We start from the raw sequence: 15531 nt of genomic DNA, 5'->3' as shown, positions 1-15531 counted from the left end.
TAAGAAATTAAATCTAAGGTAATTGGTTGTCATTTTTTTTCTGGAAACGAATCACCTTCTTCTAATGATTTTGGGCTTTACAAAATCCTTAAATAACTATTAAAACTAGCCTTTAATTATATTTAGCTCAACAAACTTACCAGGGGCTGTGATTTATTTTACAATATATCAAACACCCTTTAACATTGTAACCCAGTTCCTAGAACAGATTTATATCTGCCACCTTGTGCCATATTCTGCAATAACCATTTGAGCAATCGTTGAGCATAATAAACAAATTAAAATGTAAATCGTTTTGCGTTGCAAATTATTGAAATTCTCCCCGGATTTTCGCTTTCGAAACCAGCAGAAGTCTTAAGTCCGAAGATGGCCTGAATCAGAGTCCGCCGAGTGTAACTTGTTATTTGCAGTAATTAATTTTAAGGCAAGAGTGCTAATTAATTCCGAGAGCAGAGCAAAGCGGCGCAAATGCGCAGATGAAGGCGTTGGAGGCCTAGCGCAAATTGTAGACCAACATCCGTCCGTTGAATGCCCCATTCAGCCAGTGGTTTTTCAAATCGGCAATTAACTGCCAGTTGTGGCCGAAACAAAAACCGAAACTGAATCCAAGGCAATTTCCTATGAATTTAGAAGAAGATCGCGCCACAGGAAACTTACATAACTGTTTGAGTGCTCAGCGGCGAATCTTTTGTAGATTTCCACGGACTGATGCAATGTCCACCTAGACAAGGGTCTTCCCCTTGTTGGCCCTTTTAAGCCCCTTTTCAGCCCTTTTGCAGGACTGAGCCAATAGTAACGCCTACCAATACCTTTAATTATAGTGCCCGTCCCGCCGAGAATCGCGACCAGGGCCACTCCAAACATGACGCACGTATAGAAAACATATTTCAAACTAAACAAACTCATCAGAATGGACACAAAATAAAAATCGAAAAATAAAAAGAAAAAAAATAGCCCGCTGGGACGCGTGCAAAATTAAAAGTAAAGCGAGAAAAATGTAGACAACGCGTCAGGCTTGGCCAGCCCAGAGAATTGTTCTAGGGCTAAACATGCGGATCCGAAAGTGTCTGGCCGCTCTGATTAGCTCCATCCGCACACACTCTGCCCCAAGGTCACCGGGATGACGTCATTTTGAAGGGGTAAGGCCATAAATTCGAAGGGGAAAACAATGCTTTCTTAGAATTTTATGTAAAGAAATCAGTCAACCGTTTTTCGGCTTAACAAACCATTGCTTAAATCTTACTTTATGCGTCTTGTTCGACTAGTCATTTATATGCTTTATTCCCAAACAAAGAAACAAATTATTCTTCACTACACATAAACAAATATTTATTTGCTTTTAATATTCACTAGACAAGTTTGTGATTTACGGGAGTATTGGCTTATGCAAAATATTAAATATTACTTATTATTAAATACAAAAACATGATGAAAAGCTAGTTTTTTGATTACCAGACACATTATATAAAATATTTGACACCTTTATTATTTTCCCCTAAAATGTTCAACAATTTTAGTCACAACTTTTTTGGGTTTCCCGTCGTTTTCTCAGACCATTAATAAAGTAATCTAAATCTTAACTGGAAATAAGATATCGATTATTTTAGAACCGCATAAGATATTTTATGTTCTCTTTAGATATTAGATTAGATATTAGATATTTAGATTAATCTTAAAATATTCAAGTTTTTTTCCGTGCATCGAAACTTATGGCTAATTTGTCAGGCGTTACTTATATGGCTTAGGCCCAAAGAAGTGACTAGAAGATACTGCCTATGCCCACGCTGGCCATTTGTTAATGCATATTCTATTCGAGTTTAGCGCCTCATCAAATTTCTAATTTATGAGCTGGAGTTTCTCAGGCCGGGCACTCAGCCTTTGAGCCATTGAATGGCCGACGGCAATTTAGCAATTATAAGATGATTAATTTTTGTGCATTTTCTCAACACCTTCCACTTAGCGGTCGCTAACCAAACCCGAACCCGAACCCATGGGCGAACTCGGAGTCCGAAATGAGTGGAGTTGGGATCTCGGCGGATCTGCGATCTGCGGGTTGAGGGATTGAGGGATGAGGGATGAGGGTCGGGCGTTAAAGCCCAACTACTGTCGATTAAAGTGCCGCTGCCCCGTTGCCGTGTAGGGTATCATTAGGCCAGACAAAACAATTTAAAATAACTACAGCAACTAGCATAATAATGTTAAGAAAAAAGCAGCCAGAAACGGGCGATGCCATAGACAATTTTCATAATGGAGAGAAATAAATCTGCAAAGCAGAAGCTGAAGCAGCTGCAGAGTGGCTTCCCTGGGAAACTGATCGCACAGCACAACTTAATTAATAAACTAATGAGCAGTTTGCAGTGAAGTCGTCCTCGGACCCCGATCCCCGATCCCCCAGCCATCCTACATCTCCGAGATTATCTACATAAAGTAGTCCCGGTCGCGGACGTGCATCGTGCTCGGATATGGCTAAAACCCAGCCTATTTGCTAAGAGATCAGCCAGAAATTAAAATAAATGTGCAACGTGCAAAAATGCCAAAGACCCCAACCGAAAGTAAAACTGGAACGTGTTCAGCGCCAAAATACGGCAAAACGAAACAAAAAGTATAAGCCACAAAAAAACTGATTTATGCATATGAGAACGGGACGGACTGTACGTGAAAATCCCCAATGAGTAAGTTTTGCGAAATGATTTAATCTTGAAATATGCACAACGACTAAAATAGATTTTCAATATGCACTCAACTATTTAAGTTGAGTCTTGAGTTCTTCATAAAAAATAGGCATTACAAAATTGATTGGGAACAAAAGGCATAACTAAATTTGTATTAACAAAAGGAGATTTAATTAGAAATTTTAATTGAAATATTTAATTTATTTTTTTACGACCTTGTTAAATTTTTTCGGCAATAGGCTTTTGGCTTTAAAATATAATTGAACTTTGGGAATATTCTTCCGTGTTGCTATAAACTCTCTTTCAAGAGGCTTTTCACACCTCTCCAGTCGGGTCGTAAAACGAAAATCATTTATGAAAGGAGGGTTTTAAAAAAGTGAGATATCTTCTAATGGATTTAACGAAAGCCTCTGCCTCTAAGGAATGTCTCATTGTTATTGCTTGCTAATAAACATTGCCTAATGAAGTGGAATGCTCTCAAGCGTAGCTTGGCAACTAAACGGCCTAAACAGGCGTAATTAAAGGGTCATTATTTAGGGGCATCAACGGCTAAGTCTGTCATGGCAGCGACTAAGACAAATGAGATTAAGCCTGGCAAAGGCCAAAAATAAAAGTGAGCTCTGACACGACGGCAGTGCAAGTAAAGGCTGTAGGTTCTGCCAGTAAATCATTTTTGTTTTCCACTCTGGATGCAACTGCCGCTGCCGCAGTTTAATTATCACGAGCCGAGATTTCGTCTGTCCTGCAGCTCGTAAATTGTGGCAAGAACAAGGCGCTGCTGACGGCTGCCAAGGCAACATATTTCTGCAGCCCCGTGTAAATTGAAAAAGAGTTGGAAAACTATTCAAATCAATGAAAACTGATAGCCCCAGGGCCGTGGCGGCCAAGTCATGATTAACATGGGCTTACTCCGCGTCGGCCCTATCCTAAGTACCACTAAGGTACTTGCCACAGCACTGGCAAAAATTGATGTTTCGAAATTAGAAATTCGTTTGCAAGGAAGTTTTTTTAAGTTCACGGGAGCCTAGATGGTCTAAAATTTCGGAACACAGCAAAAAAACTAGAGCTAAAAAATCTTAACTATATTCATTTTAAGAGGATAAGAACAATAACACTTTAATCATAGATTATTTATACCCAAACCTTTTAGTAAAATAAAAAATATCAGATTATTTTATTTATTTTAATTTGTTTTTTCCTAGTTTTATGTGTTTCTAAAAATATATATGTTTATAAAAATAGCCGTTCTGAGAAAGTTTCACTATTTTTAGTAAAAGTATTTAAAATATAATGTAGTCAGAAATTAAAGTTAGAATATTCCCTTTATTAAAAACTATACCGCTAATATTTTCAATAAAACCTGAAGTCTTTTATTTTATTAACAATTATGAATGATTAAATACAAAATAATTTTTATTTTTATTCATAAAAGTGTCATCAGTATTTTGATCTCTTTCTAGGTAAATACTTAGAATGCCCTCCAATTTTTCGCACTGTGGGATGCTCCAAAGATGGCACCATGTACCATTTAAGCGACATGCCAACACTTGACCAGGCCGCGAGCCAGTCAGGCCTAAACCCTGGAACATAGAGCCTGGAACCTGGCGAAATGTATCATTAACAAGTCACGACAAATTCGCAGGCTGGTCGAGTCGGAGCGGACGTTTGAAAACCTACGAGCAGAGCCAAATTTGGTAAGACCTCGACATCGGTCGGGCATTAGATAAACTGCGATCCGGGACTCCGACTTCGCATCCGACTCCGACTCCGAGTCCAGTGAATCTAGCATCAAGTGCCAGGAACGCGGACAGGTTGGCCATTTCCTCGGCTGCCATGGCCATTGCCATTGCCATTGCCATCGCCGATCGCCGGCGGCGGCTGCTTTGAACGGGGACCCACCGCCACGTTCAGGTGTGAAGAAATCTAAAATGCAAACACCAAACGGCCAACAATGCGCCTTCTATCCGCAGTCCATTTGTAGTTGCTCCCCTGGGCGCTGCCAAAAAGCAACTGAAAGCAGCAGATTGAAACGGAAAGCGATTGGTGGATCGGGGAGGATGTGCGTCCATGTCCAGCTAACCCGGCCACATAACTATACCCATACCCCGACCCATTCCCATTCCAAATCGCAGTCGCATGAATTATTTATTTCGATTGTCTGCGTGCTGCATTATTTTTAGAGTGGCCATAAAGCCAGGCGATTTATGATCGGCGGTCAGGAGCCGTTCAAATTATCGCAGGGCATGCAAAATTTATTAACAAACATAAAAATTGCCCGAGAATTTATTTCATCTTAATTCAATTTAACAACTTAAACAGCCATAAAGTGTTCACATAGTAAATCAATGGCCACTCTATGCAGATGCGCTGCCCAGTCCTGTCCACATGCATCATCATCATAATCATAATCAAGGTGCCGGGGACTACAGACTTGGGACTCCATACTCCGTACTCCTTATTCCATACTCCATACTCCATACTCCATACTCCTTCTCTAGTCCCCCACACTCGCTGAATTTATGAGCTGCGCATGAAAATGAGTCAAAACAAATTATGCCGCTCGCAGGTTTTAGCCAACTTGGGCCTGATTGACAGCGACTGCAGTTCGACTGGACCTGTAGTTGGTTTTCCTTTTTATTCCCATTTTTTTTTTTGAGCTGGGGCTGCGGAGCGATTATGATGTGAACGCTGCCAAAAAGATTTCCATCAGCGGCAACAATTTCGAGGCATTAATCATGGCCGTCAAGTACGAGGGTGGGTCCGAGTCCAGATCCAATGCTCCAAGTTCTACCCGAAAGTGCCACAAGGTGGAGCACAGCCGAAGGAATGTTCCACGTTCGATTGCGATCTGCGATCTCCGCCGGATGCGACAGGCATTTAAATCGTACGCAGAAAGGATTATGAGCAGGTTGTTATGGGAAGCTAAGCATTTACTGTTTGCGATTCATACATAAATCAAATATTTCTGACTCACAAAATAATATTGTTATAAAGTCACAAACATTACCTGCTTCTCAATCTTTTTAAATGCAAGCATTGTTTTAATACAGAAAAACCCTTAAAAATGTCAGATTTTTTATCAAAACCCTTGGAAAAAATGGTCAGATCTTGGAATGTCATACCTCGTTGGATTCGTTATAAAAGTTCAAATTTTTTTGTATTCTCAGCTAAAAAATTTTATTTTGGCTCAATTTTCAAAAAAAATCAAGTGTTACCCCTTATGAAAAATGAGAAAATAGCTCAAAAAATAAAATGTACCAAATTCACCTGGAATTGATTGTATAGGTCCTAAGCTGCTCAAAACAGTCATTCATTTGGCTGTGCGTCTTATTTTGGCAAAGTTACAACAAAAGACCTTAAAAAAGTGTGTTTAAATGTATGTTTTTGATTACCAAAATCAGGAAAAAAAAGCTTCATTTTTCAGTTTTTATATCAAAACCATTAGAAATAATATTCGGATCTTGGAATATCATACCTCGTTGGATTCGTTATAAAATTTCCAATTTTTTTGTATTCTCAGCTAAAAAATTTTATTTTCAGGTAATTTTCAACAAAAATCAACCCCTTATAAAAAATGCAAAAATCGATGAAAAAATAAAATTTACCAAATCCACCTGGAATTTATTGTATAGGTTCTCAGCTTCACAAAACAGTTATTATTTTCGCAGTGCGTCTTATTTTGGCCAAGTTATAACAAAAATACCTTAAAAATTGTGTGTTTTTGATGGCCAAAATCTGAAAAAAATAAAACCCGAGTTACGTTTTTTATGAAAATCTTGTGAAATAATAGTTACATATTGGAATGTCGTACCTCGTTGAATTCGTTACAAAATTTCCAAACGATTGGCATTAACAGAAATTCAGACCAATAACCTCTTATGAAAAACAAGAAAGGAAAGCTAACTTCGGGCGGAGCCGAAGTTGATATACCCTTGCAGAATATTCTATAAATTATATTCTCCAAAATTATTCATATGATGCATTCTTAATACTTAAAAAAAGTCCCAACTTCCTAACTTTAAAAACAACAAAGTTATGTCATTTCCGATCAATCAGTTATATGGCAGCTATAAGATATAGTCGGCCGATCCTTATGAAATTTGGTAGGTCGGATTGATTAACCAAATATAAAATCCATAGAAGATCCCAGCCTCCTAACTTTACAAACACCAATGTTATGGCATTTCCGATCAATCAGTTATATGGCAGCTATAGGATATAGTCGTCCGATCCTTATGAAATTTGGGAGGTCGGATTTATTAGCCAAAAATAAAACCCATAGAAAATCCCAACTTCCTAACTTTAAAAACACCAAAGATATGGCATTTCCGATCGTTCAGTTATATGGCAGCTATATGATATAGTGGCCCGATCCGGCTCGTTCCGACTTATATACTACCTGCAATAGAAAGACAACTTTTGGGAAAGTTTCAAGCAGATAGCTTTAAAACTGAGGGACTAGTTTGCGTAGAAACGGACGGACAGACGGACAGACGGACAGACGGACGGACAGACGGACATGGCTAGATCGACTCTCCTGGTGATGCTGATCAAGAATATATATACTTTATAGGGTCGGAAATGTCTCCTTCACTGCGTTGCAAACTTTTGACTGAAATTATAATACCCTCTGCAAGGGTATAATGAGAAAATCGGTTAGAAAATAAATTGTTCCAAACCAACCTAGAATTGATAAACAAGGATATAATAAACACTGTTTCAAAGTATAAGATGAATTTATTTCATGTGAATTTCTTTTCAATAATTTAGAATAATTTAGGAATGTGACAAGCAAATGAGTTATTTTAGGGGAAGATCTAGCTCTGGCAGTAGCAGCCGTCGGCGGTGTTCTTCTGGATCCAGTCTAAGAATTTGCTGACCCTGGCATAGACACCCGGGGCGTTCTTCTGGGCACATCCGTAGCCGAAGGACACCACGCCGGCGAGCTTGTAGCGACCCTCGTTGACGATCAGTGGGCCACCACTGTCGCCCTGGCAGGCGTCCTTGCCACCCTGTTGCACCAATCCTGCGCAGAGCATCACATCAACGATGCTGTTCTTGTAGCGCGTCTGTCGACACTGAGCGTTGGTAATCACGGGCACACTAACCTCCTGCAGATAGTTGGAGGTCACTCCGCCCTCCTTGATCAGACCCCAACCAGCGACCACAGCCTAAAAAGATTTCGAATTCAAAAAATTAGGTTTAAATACAAAAAATAATGAATAATAAGTTTGTTTTAAAATCCAAGTAGTTACAAAATATAGTGTTATCAATATAAAATTTGGCAGACACGATAAGAATTCTTATTTGGATCTTCAAAGCCTTAAAAAATGTATCAATCTAAAATACTTTAAGTAGTTATTTATATTTGTATTGATTGCTTTCTATAATATTTTAATCAATTTTAAGAGCTCTAGTCTTATATTTTAAAGAGCTTAATAACTGCCGCCTACCTTTTAATACAAATATTTTTTATAGAGCCATAAATACATAATATTTAAAATAAATGAAAACTTGTACTCACGGTCTTGCCATCGAAGTTGTGATTGGCGTCGGGCAGGCAAATTGGACGCATGTTTCCGGTCAGTGGGACAGGGGACTCCAGTTGCAGCAGGGCCACGTCGTTGACAATCTTGTTGGGATCGTAGTTCGGATGGACAGTGGACTTCACCACCTTGCGCACAATACCAGGATCCCGGGAGGATCTGTCGATCTGGAGCAGCCGAACGGTGATCTGATCCTTATTTCCGTACATACAATGGGCAGCGGTCAGCACATAGCGATCGTTGATCAGGGTACCACCGCAGAAGAGACGGGGATAGTGACGACCCTTGACCAGCTGGGCGGTCCACGGATATTTGTTGGAGCGAACCTGCTGTCCACCCACAATTCGGTTGACATTCGGGGTGCCGCAGACTGGTAAATGAAATTAAAGGAAAATGATTAAATATTTTAAGTTAGTTTTTTAAAGCACGAAAAAACAAAAGTTTTCATTGATATTTAAATTTATATGATTATTGTTATTGTCCAAATTTGTATTATATACATATATTTTGTTCATAATATAGATCCCGAAAAATGGCAAAATTTAAATCCAATATATCGGAATTTAAAAAATATTACTGTTAGACTGATGTATCCGAAAAACTTTCTGAAGTATTTTTAAAACCATATGAAACAATAATAATAGAAAACCTACAAGCTACAATGATAGTAAATTGGTCAATATTATTCTATTTTAAAGATACCACTATTTACTTTATAAACAGTTTAAATAAATAAATCTTAATGAAGACTATAATAGTAAATGAGATTCCTCAAAGCTAACAAAGACTTCTAAACAGGATACCTAAATTATTTCTCTACAGGGTTTTTTTTGTACTCACAGCAGTTCTGCTTGGTGGTGCACTGGTTGCGATTCTTCACTGGTCGAGCTTTCAGGGCCTTCTCCGCAGGATCGGAGACGTCGACGACATCGGCGAACTGCTGGGCCAGGGTTTGGTGGGGGGCCTGGTACTGGTACTGGGCCAGGGTGAGGCTGATGCCCAGCAGCAGGAGCGGCAGGGCCAGGTGACTACGCATCTTGTCCGGAGTTTACTTCTGAGGAAAGTGACAGAGTGGTTTGCCAAACGCCGGCTACTTATAGGCCCCCAACGATGGGAGATCGCGATCAACGCGATCGCTTTTTTAATAAAACTAAAAATATGAATGTTTTATTGCTTGTATAAGCAGCGTGCGCATCTTTCTTTCCTTTCCTCCTCTTTCTTTCTCCGCTTTCTTTGTTTGGCAGCGCCTTATTTGCATAACACTTTATAGCGCCGCACACACGCTCACCTTGCGGTTCTCAAGTGTGGAGGGCTTTGTATTTTTGGCTCTGTACAAATCATCATTTTCATCCAGAACAACTTGCCAAAAGGGCAAATAAACTTTTAATATCACTTAAATTATACACTTACGGAAGGTTTTTAAAAGTGTAATGCGAAAAAAGTGGGTTATTGGGAATGATCGAATGGGGAAATTCAATTATTTGTTGTAGGATAAAACTGAAACCAGCAAGATCATCCAATGACTGGTCTTATTTTCTTGGGAGGGTTATACAAACTGTTACATGTGTTTTGGTAATATTTCTTTGTTATTTGGAAAGGGACACAAACTATTTTTTAAATTGGCTTAAAATCATTCATAAATTAAAAAAACGTATCTTCTAAAGTACTTTCCACATTACATCCCTCATAAACATTTTTTAATTGACTTATAACCAAAAGAGGGTACAATTCTTCTCAGATTTTAATAAATTAAGAATCATACCGAGAAATCAGCTTTTATTATATAACATTTAAAGGAAGCCTTTACTAGATTTATATCATTAAAAACTTATGCTTTACTTACAATTTTTTATCAAAATTAAAAGGGGTCTACCTAAGAGTATTTATAATTCGCCTGACTTTTGTAAGATTTTCCCTTATAGCTTTGCATATTCATGAAAGTGGAGCAAACTCAAGCGAGTTCACCACTTTTCGGCCCGCCACCCGTCGCTTTTTTTAATGGACTTTTAATGCGCATCTGGAGAGGCTTAGGCATCGTCATCGACAGCGCCTCTGACCCGACGGATCTGGCCAAAATAAACTCGGGCGCTGAGTTGGCGGATTCTGGCTGGCCCACTCGAGTGTCTCTTTCACCTCATTCGCGGCACTCGATCGCATTGCGATCTGACCGGCAGTGCAGCATAAATATCCTTTAAGTGCCGGTTATCCGGTATCATCATTAACCGGAGGCAAACGCCCGCTTTCACGCTGCTGCAGCCGGGAATAATTTATAAGGCTTTGCGATGTGGATGTGGGGTTTTGCTTTTCGGCATAATTTACAAAACGCAACCAGAACCAGGGACAAGTTATTCCTCCAGCTCCTGCTGCCGGCTCCTCGATCATATTTCTTTGTGTGGAATGTCGTCGTCGTCGCCCTCTTTTCATTATTCCCCAACTTGGATTGGCTTCGAAATTGATTCGCCTGCGGGCCCAGTGTCGTCCATCCAAACGCCCAAAAAATATAAATTAATAAAAGCAGCGCGTTGAAAAATTGCGTGCTGCTTGAAATTATGCAACATGTGGCACTTACATTCATGCTGCACATGCTCTTCAAAAATAACATATGCAAGAACACAAATGGGTATGGAATAAATTGTGTTGAGATTTAGGGACAGTGACCCAATATTTAAGACATAAATCTGCCAAAAACCCATTAAAAATGATAGATTTAGTTACTGTCCCAGAAATATGTAAAATCGGTCAGATACACATATCTAAATCGCCAAAAGCTAATAGCCTAATATTTACATTAACAGATTAATTTATTATGGCTTGTTTCGTTTGGCTTCCCCACATAAATAACTTTTACTCTTATGCAAACCTTGAGCTCATGCAAATTTAGGCAGCTTTAGAAATTTGTTTCTCTTCGCGAAATTAGCATAATTTATAAAAGCCCGATCTTGTAGTGCCACAAACTTGGCCCAGACTCATTAGTTAAAAGCACAGCTTAATCATAGAAAGCATCAGAGATATGCAAATGCAACTCGCATCTAATTGTTGCAATTGTAATTGCCAGAAAACAGAACAATGAAAAGATTGCAGATTTCAACAGGGTCATTATGCTTTCAGCAGGCGAAATTCCACAATTCTTCCCCCCGACCTCCGGGGGGCGTGGTTGAGTGACAAACACGCAGCAGGAATCGCTTATAGAGATGCAGATCATTGAACCAAGCGGCTGACTGGAGAACAAAGCAAAAGACCGAGGATGCCAAACTCTAACCCAAGTTAGAAAGGTTGAACGGCATGCCATTCACTTGCTTTTCGCCCGGTGGCAGTTGCCCGTCAGAGTCACTCAGTCAGTCACTCATAAATTTGCATAAGAACTGAATTGCATTGCATTATCTAAGCGGCAGTTGCAGTTGCAACTTGCAGCTTGCAGTTGCTGCTGCAGTTGCTGCTGCAGTTGCTGCTGCAGTTGCTGCTGCAGTTGCTGCTGCAGTTGTTGCCGCACTTATCTCGGCGGTGGAAACAATCACGGCAAAGGCAAAGATTTTAATTATTGTGTGTGACGGCGACGACGACTCCAGCTGGGAAGAAGTCGGAGAAAGATGTCGAGTGAGAATAAGAGAGCGCCCAGAATTGCTTCTACACTATAAAAAAAAGGGACTATAAGACTACAAGAAGTTTAAATTTAAAAAGTCAAAATCAAATACTACAAAGTAAGAAATATATTTCCTAAAGTTATCTCCATTTTATCACCCTTTTTTTTAAAAAAAAAAATGGTGTCTAAAAATACACTTAAATATATATGCAATTGAACTTTAAAATATAAGTACATTCAATCTAATTAAGATTACACAGTTTGAACTAGTGAACGTTAGGTACTTAAATACTATTTATAAGTCAGAAGATTTATTATTTATTTTTTAAACTTAATTATCTGTTTTTAAAAGTTTTTTAAGTTAACCAAACATAAATATTTTCTCTGAGCTTTCATCTATTATCTTAATCAAATAGTTCTAAAACTAAGAAAAATTTTTTTTGAGTGCAGTCGGGCAGACATCTGTCTTTGAATTCTCAGACTGACTCTGAGTCTGCTCTGTTGGTTCGCCTGATGTGCTGCATTTGATAACTGCCAGCAATGAAGTCTTAGACCCTTAGATAATGAAAAGGAAGCTGGTCTTGAGCCTGGTGCACTGTAATTCAAATTAGTACCAGGCCGACTTGGAAACTAAAGAATAGAAGAGAGGAGAAGGGAAGTGCGGTCTGCAAGAATCGTCTTCGGCTACCGGAGAATCGGCCCCTGCAGTGCCAACTGGCAACATCTTCTTCCTCAATGACATTAATTCATTTCGTATGCAAAGCAATCAGTGAACTCCTCTCCTCGAGAACCCGCTCGTCGGCTTGGCAATTAGAAAAGAGTTGGAAAATTGTATGCGGCTCCAGCTCGGACTGCGACTTCGTCTGGCTGGGGTCTGACTTTTCCGGCTGGCACTGCGCACTGATTTGCATTGCACGATTCTCAACTTAATTTAACATAAAGTAAACAAGCGCAGTTAACAAGCCAAATACAAGCCATGAGCGTGCGGGTGCCGGCCGCAGCATCCAGCATCAGCTACAGCTTCAGCCTCAGCTTCAGGTTGAGAATCAGATTCAGATTCTGACTGGGCAACCTCTCCATCTGCATTTCCCAATCCCTCAGCCTGCCAAGGGCCTCACTCCCAGTCCGACAGTCCCCATCCACGTATGCCCTCCCCTTCTGGGGCTGCTGTCGTGTGACGTGTTGTGAAAATTCGAAAATATTTCGCCCCTGCCGGCCCAGCTTTCTCACAAGTCAACGCCAAACGCGAGACACTTTAAAAGCGCACAGTGGTCGCAGGGTCTACACAAAATAATGGTTACCGAACTAGAAAAATTTGGCAAATAAAAAGAATTCCTTTTCATATACATTCCAGTCTTTTATACAGCCTAGAACATTACTTATTATTGGTTTTTGAAGGAAACATTGATAGAACCTTTCGGAATTTCATCCGATTTTTAATTGCGGCCTTTGCGTCCTTTCTTACCAAATATTATTTCATTTATATTGATATTCACGGGTTGAGGTGAAGGCCAGCGTGCGGGTGGAGGTAAGTTTGGATGTGAGAATGAGGGAATCGCCGGTCTTGGTGGAATCCCACCTGGGGGTAATCCTGATGGTGTGAATGGGGATTAAGGTATTATGTCCTCCAGGAACCATTATTATCGGTACTTACCAAATGGTGGATATTTTCCATTTGGTGGATGTGGAAAGCTTGGATAGGTTCCGTTTGGTGGATACCCAGGGAACGTTCCTGGTGTGAATGGGGATTAAGGTATTATGTCCTCCAGGAACCATTATTATGGGTACTTACCAAATGGTGGATATTTTCCATTTGGTGGATGTGGAAAGCTTGGATAGGTTCCGTTTGGTGGATACCCAGGGAACGTTCCTGGTGTGAATGGGGATTAAGGTATTATGTCCTCCAGGAACCATTATTATGGGTACTTACCAAATGGTGGATATTTTCCATTTGGTGGATGTGGAAAGCTTGGATAGGTTCCGTTTGGTGGATACCCAGGGAAAGTTCCTTTCGGTGGGTAGTTTGGAATCGCTCCATTCGGTGGAAAGTTTGGAATCGCTCCATTCGGTGGAAAGTTTGGAATCGCTCCATTCGGTGGATAGTTTGGAATCGCTCCATTTGGTGGGTAGTGTGGATACTTTCCGTTTGATGGATGCCATGGATATGCAGGGTACGGATAAGGATAGGGATATGGATATGGAACAAGCAAAGGATTTGGAGTTGGAGGAGCAGTAGTAGGTGAAGGACGGGGACGGGGAGGCGCAACAGTGGGCACGAAGTCAGGTATATAGGCAAAATGATCAAAGGGCGATCTGACTTTTATAACGTCCTGATTAAATACATTTTTTTTCAAATAAAATAAATGAATTTAAATAAAGTTATTATTAAAACTAGTGTTAACTCGCACTTACCGATGAATCATTTTTATCAAGACTGTGCTTACGTGGCACTAGTACAAAAATAACTACTACCAAAAGATTCCACTTGGACATTTCGTGTAGTTGCTGGTATGGCAAAATCTACAATAAAACCAGTAATCTCTTATTTCACCATGCTTTGATTTCTTACCGCATCTAATTTGTAAAATGTTAATCAATTATTAACGTCTAATTATATTGTTAAGCTTGTACTCGATCGTTCATCCTTATCCATAAATTTAAAAAGTTTTATATTTTTCCCTTATCAAAGTAATAAAAAACGCAAATTATCGGACACAGTAATTATCTTTATTTTAGAAAATTGTGCTCCTGGTGGTGCCAGGGATATTATTAAGCTGTTTTAATATTAAATATATTTTGATTCTCCAGTGGAGATAAATTCTCGCCTGGCTGTGCGGGTAAACCAGAAGGTGAGTTTGGAGGAGCCATCGGTCCAGGTGGTTTCCAACCGGAGGGTGCAGGAAATTTAGGCGGTGGGTATGGATTGATTCCATTTTGTCCCCAAGGGTTCCATGGGTTTGGATTTTTTCCGTTTGGTGGATAGTTTCCGTTTGGTGGATAGCTTCCTTTTGGCGGATAGTTTCCGTTTGGTGGGAATTGAGGATACATTGGATATGGGTAGGGATAATACACATACTTAATTATGGGTGCAGCTGCAGGATTAGAAAAAGGTTGAGTTTTTGAATTAGAATTGGGTTTAGGTGTAGGTTTTGGGCAAGGAGTGTCAGTCATTAGTTTCGATAGCAATTATCTAGCTCGTCTAACTCACTTTTATATTTCAATCTCCCATCATTATTATTTTTGGCCTTGTTGCTGCTGAATGTTTCCGAATTGGGTACTTCCTTTGGCAACTTTGAATCGATCTGAGTCGGTAAATTGGAGTAGAAAAGTTATTTTATCAACTTGAATAAATACACTTAAGTTGATCTTACAGAAGGAGTTTTATTTTCAAGTCCTTGACTGGTTGGCCATATGAAAAAAAGTATAATAACATGGTTCCACTTCCACATTTCGTGCTATCATTCCAATTACTAAAACTGAAATGACAGAAAATAAATTTAATTGGGAACCATGAAAAATTGAATGTTCCACTGAGTTACTAGTATTGCCCCTTAAATTTCGTGCATGAAATTTAAAATTGTTAGGATTAAAACGTAGGAATGTTAAACCCTGAAAAATCAGCATCTTTATTATTTGTCTCATTTATACTTGTTGATCTGTATGCACATGATTTATTTTGCTGCTGAGAATTCTAATACTTTTTGAGGCAACTTTGACCACTGTGCAGCGATCT

General features: G+C 39.5%; 3 protein-coding genes across 4 annotated transcripts; all 3 read right to left on the bottom strand.

The window, feature by feature from the left end:
• Positions 1-7432: 7432 nt before the first annotated feature.
• On the bottom strand, positions 7433-9275 carry LOC108040946 (trypsin-1). Its single transcript, XM_017118663.1, has 3 exons — positions 9059-9275; positions 8197-8588; positions 7433-7843 (listed from the first exon to the last, which is right to left on the bottom strand). Exons 1-3 carry the CDS (start codon positions 9252-9254, stop codon positions 7490-7492), a joined length of 942 nt encoding a protein of 313 aa, XP_016974152.1. The 5' UTR covers positions 9255-9275; the 3' UTR covers positions 7433-7489.
• Positions 9276-13130: 3855 nt separating this feature from the next.
• LOC108040954 (proline-rich proteoglycan 2-like) lies at positions 13131-14315 on the bottom strand. 2 transcript variants are annotated; one of them, XM_044460196.1, is made up of 5 exons: positions 14211-14315; positions 13729-14128; positions 13591-13668; positions 13453-13530; positions 13131-13389 (listed from the first exon to the last, which is right to left on the bottom strand). In XM_044460196.1, exons 1-5 carry the CDS (start codon positions 14289-14291, stop codon positions 13235-13237), a joined length of 792 nt encoding a protein of 263 aa, XP_044316131.1. In that variant the 5' UTR covers positions 14292-14315; the 3' UTR covers positions 13131-13234. The 2 variants fall into 2 exon arrangements, with proteins under 2 accessions (XP_044316131.1, XP_044316132.1); XM_044460197.1 differs by lacking the exon at positions 14211-14315 and having other exon boundaries at positions 13729-14080.
• A 188-nt stretch (positions 14316-14503) lies between these two features.
• On the bottom strand, positions 14504-15252 carry LOC108040956 (annexin A7). Its single transcript, XM_017118673.1, has 3 exons — positions 15170-15252; positions 15007-15100; positions 14504-14890 (listed from the first exon to the last, which is right to left on the bottom strand). Exons 1-3 carry the CDS (start codon positions 15245-15247, stop codon positions 14568-14570), a joined length of 495 nt encoding a protein of 164 aa, XP_016974162.1. The 5' UTR covers positions 15248-15252; the 3' UTR covers positions 14504-14567.
• Between the last annotated feature and the right edge of the window lie 279 nt (positions 15253-15531).

This window comes from Drosophila rhopaloa, unplaced genomic scaffold, assembly GCF_018152115.1.
Source record: "Drosophila rhopaloa isolate 14029-0021.01 unplaced genomic scaffold, ASM1815211v1 contig_2, whole genome shotgun sequence".
NCBI lineage: Eukaryota > Metazoa > Arthropoda > Insecta > Diptera > Drosophilidae > Drosophila > Drosophila rhopaloa.
This window is presented reverse-complemented; position numbering and strand designations above follow the sequence as displayed.

What these genes read in the sequence shown, in the direction of transcription:
- LOC108040946 (XM_017118663.1), bottom strand. Translation starts at nt 9,254, where the DNA reads ATGCGTAGTCACCTGGCCCTGCCGCTCCTGCTGCTGGGCATCAGCCTC. An exon ending in CACCACCAAGCAGAACTGCT is followed by an intron (nt 8,589 to 9,058) that starts GTGAGTACAAAA and finishes TTCATTTACCAG; the next exon opens with TCTGCGGCACCCCGAATGTC. An exon ending in ACAACTTCGATGGCAAGACC is followed by an intron (nt 7,844 to 8,196) that starts GTGAGTACAAGT and finishes AAATCTTTTTAG; the next exon opens with GCTGTGGTCGCTGGTTGGGG.
- LOC108040954 (XM_044460196.1), bottom strand. Translation starts at nt 14,291, where the DNA reads ATGTCCAAGTGGAATCTTTTGGTAGTAGTTATTTTTGTACTAGTGCCA. An exon ending in TGGAAAATATCCACCATTTG is followed by an intron (nt 13,531 to 13,590) that starts GTAAGTACCCAT and finishes CATTCACACCAG; the next exon opens with GAACGTTCCCTGGGTATCCA. An exon ending in TGGAAAATATCCACCATTTG is followed by an intron (nt 13,390 to 13,452) that starts GTAAGTACCGAT and finishes TCACACCATCAG; the next exon opens with GATTACCCCCAGGTGGGATT.
- LOC108040956 (XM_017118673.1), bottom strand. Translation starts at nt 15,247, where the DNA reads ATGTGGAAGTGGAACCATGTTATTATACTTTTTTTCATATGGCCAACC. An exon ending in TTGAAAATAAAACTCCTTCT is followed by an intron (nt 15,101 to 15,169) that starts GTAAGATCAACT and finishes TTACCGACTCAG; the next exon opens with ATCGATTCAAAGTTGCCAAA. An exon ending in TGGGAGATTGAAATATAAAA is followed by an intron (nt 14,891 to 15,006) that starts GTGAGTTAGACG and finishes CTAATCCTGCAG; the next exon opens with CTGCACCCATAATTAAGTAT.